This window comes from Medicago sativa, chromosome 6 (genome assembly GCF_051527215.1).
Source record: "Medicago sativa cultivar Bolivia chromosome 6, Bolivia_mono, whole genome shotgun sequence".
NCBI classification, from domain to species: domain Eukaryota; kingdom Viridiplantae; phylum Streptophyta; class Magnoliopsida; order Fabales; family Fabaceae; genus Medicago; species Medicago sativa.
Genome location: NC_140754.1, coordinates 56040848 through 56048539, shown reverse-complemented (window position 1 = coordinate 56048539; position 7692 = coordinate 56040848). Strand labels below are relative to the sequence as shown.

Here is a 7692-nt window from a genome sequence, read left to right as displayed (position 1 = left end):
AAATCGCTTTATTTGTTTTTTTTAGACATTTTAAATTTTTACGCGTGCTTTTAAAGTCTTTTATTCATTTCTTTGATAAATTGACCTTTTTAGGTAAATTCCTTTTGTCCGTATGATTAAACTGTTTAAAAGGTTTTGTTCGTGTTTTAAAACCACCGCGAGTTTTAGTCGTCTCAGTCGAAGTTTCGACAACTTTAAATTGTATTACATTTTTTTATCACTTTTATATTATTTTACAATTCTATTTTATTTTATTTCATTTTAACCATTTATTCTTTTTGCTTTTAATGTCATTTTTATTTTGTTTTATTAATAACTTGTTTTGTCTCAAATCCATGTGTCCTTTGTTAATTGGTCCAAGAAGCATCTAATTCTTTCCTTTGTCTCCAAGTTTCTTCAAGGGTAACTTGGTCTTTAGTCCATTCATCTTTCATAACCTAGTTTTTTACTATAAGTAGTGTTGCCAATCATTGGCAAAGGGGGCTGCACTGAAAACTAGAGAAAACACATTTCATTTGCGGCAGCTCCACATAAACAGATCAAAAGCATTTTTTCTTTCAACTTTCTCAAGAACAAGCTTTCAGATTCAAAGCTTCTCAAGAACAACAATCACTTTTTTCTCCAGTTTCTTTTACACCGTAACATCAACACAAACCTAACAGTAACAATGTGATTTTCGAAATTACACCACAAAACCAAACTCATCATCATCAAAAAAATCAATTCACAACCCATTACATAATATATCATTTTCGATTTCACCCAAATCCACAAATACTATAACTAATTTCTGTTTCCAGCAAGGTAATACACATACCGTTTCACACATAATCCTCACGCAAACACACATCAACAACACTGATTGTCAGAACTCAGTCAACAACAATGACATCAATACGAAGCTGTTTTTGTCTTTAGCTTCAGCCGGCATCACCATCACGTTTTACAACAACTAAATCGGCCTCAAGGGTTTACGGAATTAGATCGAACAAGGTAAGAAACAAGAGATGAAGAAGAAGCTGATTCCGGATCCGTAACAGAGAGGAAAGAATTCGGCCAAGGATCCTCAAACAATAACAACAACACCAGCTTCAGAATCGTGAAAGGAGGAGCAAACCGAGCCATTCCAAACCGTTTTAGAGAGGTATTTTGTTTCTTTGATCCGAGCTTCTTCTTTAGATCTAGTAGTTTGTGTTGGTTTTATGGAATTTTTAAGTTGATATTTGCAAAGAGGAGGGAAAAGGAAGTTAGAAAATGTTATTTGTTTTAAAAAAAAACGGCGAAGTTTGAATTCCGACGCGGTGGCGCCGCCGGCCGACCACCGTGCCGGAGCTATAAATCTCACCGGAGAAGATGAAGATCATCTTCTATTCTTGTGTTTTTTTTTATAGAAAATATTGAGAGAAAGAAAGGACAACACGTTTTGAGGGAAGAAAGAAAGAAGGTTCTGTTTGTGTTTCTCCATTTATACTGCCTTCCTATTTTTAACCCAACTATAACCCATGGGTCAAGGCAACCCGCTCCAGGCCCATGTGTTTGTTCCTTGCTGTTTTTTTTTTTTTTTGCCTGCTTGTTGTCTGCACCCCTGTTCCTGCTACTTGTTCCCTCCTGTGTTACTCGCTGCATTTTCTTTCCAGCATACATAGTAAATCATAGAATTCATGCATTCTCCTCTTTTAAGCTTCATATGTTTGTTAAAACGTTTTAATCATTACAATCATAGAACATCATGCATTTTCTAATATGGTTTAGCGACTTGAAACTTTATCTTCATTCATATTCCTAATACTTTCATATCATGTTTTTTACATATAATTAGTCTTTTGCATACAAGGCCTTTATGCCTCTTTGTGTCTATTTCATTCTAAGTACCGTAGCACTTTATTCCATGCATATTCTCAATGGCTTCATATCATGTTTTTATGCATAGTTAACTTTTACACACAAGGCCTTCATGCCTCTTTCGATTTATGATCTGGTAGTCTGCTGCATTTCGCTTTTTACATCATCTATAATATTGCATTATGCACCTTGTAGTTAATTTTGCCTAATGTTTGTTTTAAAAACTTGTTTCCCACGTTTTTTCTCTATACACCTAATATCATGCATTTTTACTTCTTTAGTATATTGGGCTCAAAAATCATTTCATGCATCATAAATCTTTTTACTCTATAACACCTTGTGTTAACTTTGCTTTAATATTTCAATAAATCATTTCATGCCTTTCCTTGATATCTCAACATCATGCATTATTGTCAATTTATATGTTGGTTTTACAATCATTTTATGCATCTTTTGGTTGTGGTTTCATCAAACATTCTTACAACCTAGCTTTAAAATTCAACTCTTATTTCATGCATTTCAAATGTCTTTTTACTCCATGATATCCCTTGTTTAATTTTTGCTTTAGTATTTCAATTTATATTTCATGCATTGCTTTAAAATTTTGACATCATGCATTCTATTATGTCATACCCCTAAGCTTTCTTATTATCTTGCTTGCTTTAATTCTAGCATAATCTCTTGCATTTTTCTTCTTCCTGCAATTTATTTACTCTCCAATATCTTAGTGTGTATTTTAGGCATTTGATGTAATTTATTTTTGAGCTTTTTCTTGCTTTAGAAAGCCCCTAGGATGGTATGTAATAGCTTAGTAATTGCACACACCGACACTAGCACCGACACCATATCACTTTATTTGTTGCTTTACTCTCGCTTTATTTTTCACGTTGTTACGCTCGCTTTCCGTTAGTTTAGAAAAATCCTTTTTATCTCAAACATCAAATAAGCAAAAGCCAAATTGTTTTCTTAATAAACCTTGGATCCAAATCCAAGTGGTTTTCCCTTTGTTTTCTTAATCAAATTCCTAAATGAACTTTAATCAAACTTAGACCAAATTTCTCAAATAAAATGAAACAACCTCACTTCTATTTTATTCTTCTATACCTTGAGGTCTCGCAACCCTTCTCAAAATCATTTTCAAATCAAATTAAAATCAACCTAACCAACAAAAAATATTTTTATAAGAACGAACTACGGCGGTTTTGATCCCTTTTAAGGGTACGTAGGCAGAGGCTTTATTCCTTTCAAATCGATTAAATAAAAATAACCAAAACTCCCACTTCTTCTCCCTCCATTCTTTCACTTCAACTTTAAACAACAAATTTTCAAATAAAAATAAAGTTAGAAAGAGGTTCTCACGGAGTACCGTGAACGACGCGGGTGCCTAACACCTTCCCGAATCGTAACCTACCCCCGGATCCAAAAAGGGTTTTTCAATCTCTTTTTCCCTTCCCAAGAATAAAATCGAGCAAGTCCGGTAGATTGAAGGTTCAATTCCAATCAATGGATTGACACCCGAAAATCTTGGTCTACAAAAATGGCGACTTCACTGGGGATCCTATGCGGGTTAAGCCCACCTTTCTTCCTTTATCTTTTATGCTTTATTATTTTGTATATATTTTTACTTTGTTACGTGAGGGGTGAGAAAATAAGCTCTATACCCGGGCTTGAGCGAAACATAAGATAGGAGTGGTAAACTCATAGTGGCATACCGAGAGTATTCTCGTGTCTTGTTACATGTGAGATAACCACACTTAGCGGAGGAGCTTAAAAGTGATATATGTCGGCGGGTGTTGTCACGCTTAGACTCTATTGCTTTTAAGTTTCCGTTTGTACGCTAAGGACCTTTAGTAACCCTTAACCCATCTTGGCTTTTTTTAGGATGTAGTGCGGTGGCTAAGCCGGGTGATGTCTCGGTATTAGTCTACTTGCGATGCTACACTCGAACTAGACTTTCCTACGAACGTTGTTGGACCGGGTGTTGTCTCGGTATCCGATAAAGTTCTATGGCGGTTGTAATTCGGGAACCTTGGTAGAACCTTTGTTACTTATGCAATTGGAAACCATAGTCCTTACCAAATGGCGTTATTGTCCTTAAGCTCCAACATTGTATATCTTAAACCTCATCATGTTTTCTATGCATAATCATGCATACATGCATTCATCCATAAACCTTTTTTCATCCAAAAAAAATATATATTGAAGGATTTAGCCAAGCTTTTTATAAACATCAAAGGAATGGGCCTTGCAAGAATGAACACCAAGCAATACAAATTCAAAAATCTCAACTAAGCTTTTGCTTTTGTTAAGGGAACCTATTGCAATATCTTTACAAATCTTCAAAATGAAACCATGTTCACCTGCAGTGTTTACAATTTACCTTGATAAATCCTTCGATAACAAAAAGATTGTACATTTTTTTGCATAAACATATCATGCATCATGTTGCATTCATAGTTCTAGTCTGTGTCTCATACTTTATCTCTATGTACAAAAGGTCAATCCATCAGTCTACCCGCATCTACAACACTCGAGCAAATCAGAATGGATCATCTTGAACAAGAGAACCACAAGCTTCGTGAAGAGGTGACGACCCTCCGGGCCGAAAATGAAATTTTGAGGAACTTAGTATCTTTAATGACGGTTGCACAGAGTCAACCATTATCCTTTCCTGTTGTCAGATCTCAAGCTCAGACGGCTGCTTCCACTACTCCGATTTCAACAGTGTTTGCTAGTACTCCTCAACATGCTATGCTGGAAGGTTATCTCTGGAGTACACCTTTAAGTTCTGCTGAAGTATTCCGTCCTGGTGTCTCTAAGGTTCAGGCTCCTTTTGTGCAACAAACAACGCTTATCCCTCAATCGGGCCCTTTGATCCCTCAAGCTGCTATGATTCATACTATTCATCAGGGCCATGGGCCAATCTATCACTCTGAAAATGTGGTTGCATACGACCGGATAGCTGAACTGGAAGAAAAGTTTGACAGAATACAGTTGGAATTGAAAGCTCTTCGTGGGAAAGAACTGTTTGGGAAAAATGCTTATGATCTTTGCTTGGTTCCCAATGTCGTGATACCACCCAAATTTAAGGTCCCCGATTTTAATAAGTACAAAGGGAACACTTGCCCTGAGCTTCATTTGATAATGTACGTGAGAAAGATGTCTGCTCAAGTAGGCAATGATGAGCTCCTTATCCACTGTTTCCAAGATAGTTTGACTGGTGCCGCACTGATATGGTATATGAGTCTGAGCAAGGATGATATCAAAATTTTCAGTGATTTGTGTGAGGCTTTCGTTCAGCGGTATAACTACAACTTGCACTTGGCCCCAAACAGAAAGGAACTACAGGCCATGACTCAGAATGATAATGAATCCTTCAAAGCTTATGCCCAACGATGGAGAGATGTCGCCGAACAAGTCCGTCCACGTCTAGAAGAGAAAGAGTTGACCGAGATTTTCCTGGAAACTCTGGATCCGTTCTATTTTGAGCATATGCTTGCAAGTGCATCTGGCGATTTCGCGGATATGATGACCGCGGGCATGCGTATTGAAGATTGGGTTCGAAAAGGACATTTGATCAAAGAAGTTGTTCCCACTAATGGTTCAGAGGAGGAATACCAGGAAATGAGTGTGGAGGAGAGTCAGCCTCAACAACGGTATCCGGCTTATTACCCTGTTGCCGTTGTTATGCCTGTCACAAATGCTCTGCAAAGTGTGGGTTATCAACCCCAGTTTCAGCAATATCAACAACAGCCTCGACAACGGACTTCAAGGAAACAGATTGATCCTATTCCCATGACGTATGCAGAGTTGCTTCCAAAGTTGCTTGAAAGGAATTTGGTCTATACCAAGGCACCTCTGCCAGTGCCAACAAAATTGTCAGCCCGGAACAGGCCCGACCTCTTTTGTGCTTTCCATCAAGGGGCACCAGGTCATGATATTGAGCACTGTTGTGCATTGCAGAAGATAGTTCAGAAGTTGATCCAGAAAAATCTCATACCTTTTGAAGAGTTTTGAATTTGAAGGTGCAAGCTAATCCGTTATCGGATCTTGACGTCTAATGTTGTTACATGGAATGTTTAGCTGCAACTGGGTCTTCGTTGATGTTTATTTCTACTACTCATATGTTTAATTAATATGTTTGTTTGTTGCTTTATGTTTTTTAAAAAAAAAAAAAATCCTTTCGTCCCACCCGAGATGGAAGTGAACTTGTTTAGGGCTTTTTGCTTTATGTATTTTCATCATTAATTAAAAGGTCGTCTCGATCTCGACTTTGTTTTATTTTGTGCTTTTTCTGGAAAAATGGTAATACAAAAAACCAAAAAAAAATTCTTTTTCTTTAAATCATTTTCACATACCTGCATAATCATAATGTTTATATCAATAATCAAATCATGCATTAATAAACCCGTTGAACACTTTAACCCTATGCTCTCTCTCGACTTTGAGTTCTCTGTGTTCGAAACTGAAGAAAAGGAGGATGAAAGTTTCCTAAATGTGATATATTGCCTACTGGGGCATTTTGGCCGTCGAAGCTGCAAGTATCAAGAAAGATTGTCCAGAAGAGGACTTTCATGTACAAAGACTGGCACGAGATGCTTCCATCTGCCTGCAGGGATATTGTACTTCAAGTGCACACTTTAACAGGGGCAACCCCCCCACCATCCCTCAATATACAATATAAAAGCAGTGCCCCACATGGAGGTCAAAGTTCTGTCAACGGGAATTCCAATGAAAGCTAAGCTGGATTGAATTTATAAGTGTTATTGCAATGTGCCCTGTACAGTTATGTCAAAAGGATAAAGCAAGTATTTGACAAAGAAGGCTCGTCCCCGTGAAAGTCAAGAAAGTGGCTTTGTGCTAACAATGTGTTACCTGATTCCAGGGGCAATGTATGCCTAATTACCAAGGATAGTGATGAACTTGTGTGTCCTATGAATGCCAGTGCAGTCAAGAAATACTTTGTTAAAATGAAAAGCTCGATAAGTCGCAAACTGGAAAAAGCGGCTTAGGCAAAAAAAGAGCGTCTCGATGGACTGAAAACCCGAAAGGGCGGTCCATGCAAAAGTTAGAGACATGTAAAAAAAAAAGTGATTAAAAAAATGTGTTTATCCTGATAGGTTGACACCCGCAAGGGCGACCTATGCAAAAGTTAAGGATTGTGACAAAGTAACTGCATCTGGTCGGACATGACTCACTTGGGGCAATTCAGCCGTCAAAAGACGTCCGATTTATGGCAAGGTAACTGCATCAATTCAGATATGATTCATCTGGGGCATTTTCAACTGTCAAAAGACCTTCGACATGAAGCATCTGCAAATTAAAGACTCGGAACAGTGGAATTCAAAGTTGTTAGAGAGCATAGCGGTTATCGTGTTCAATGTACCTTTTCCAATATAATTACCATTTTCCAAACTTTTTAAAATCTTTGGAACCACGCCTTTGGCAGGTCACCACTCCTTTACATCTAATTTGAGCCTGTGCCCATTTATTTGAAATTCTCATTTATTCTGTTTGCATAATTTTCTTCTATTTTTGATGTGAATACTTAAAGCAAAAAAATAAAAAAAATCTTTTTTAATGTCTTTTGAAAAGCATAAACAACAGGTACATCTTCTTTGAATTTATGAGTAGTAGAAACATACATCAACATTCGTCCCAAGGACAGTTAAACTCTGCGAGATAGTTATGGACAAGTGTTGTGTGATGACCTCTGTCAAAAAAAAAAAGAGAAAAAAAATACAAAAAAAAAAAGAAGAGCTCGCTAAGTCGAAAACCCGAAAGGGCGGCTTAAGCCAAAAATGAGCGTCCCGGTGGACTGAAAACCCGAAAAGGGCGGTCCAGGCAAAA

General features: G+C 37.3%; 1 protein-coding gene across 1 annotated transcript; it reads left to right on the top strand.

The window, feature by feature from the left end:
- The first annotated feature begins 332 nt into the window (after positions 1–332).
- On the top strand, positions 333–7308 carry LOC146915789 (uncharacterized). The gene is made up of 2 exons (XM_085718097.1): positions 333–804; positions 919–7308. Exon 2 carries the CDS (start codon positions 4387–4389, stop codon positions 5857–5859), a length of 1473 nt encoding a protein of 490 aa, XP_085574223.1. The 5' UTR covers positions 333–804; positions 919–4386; the 3' UTR covers positions 5860–7308.
- Positions 7309–7692: the final 384 nt, after the last annotated feature.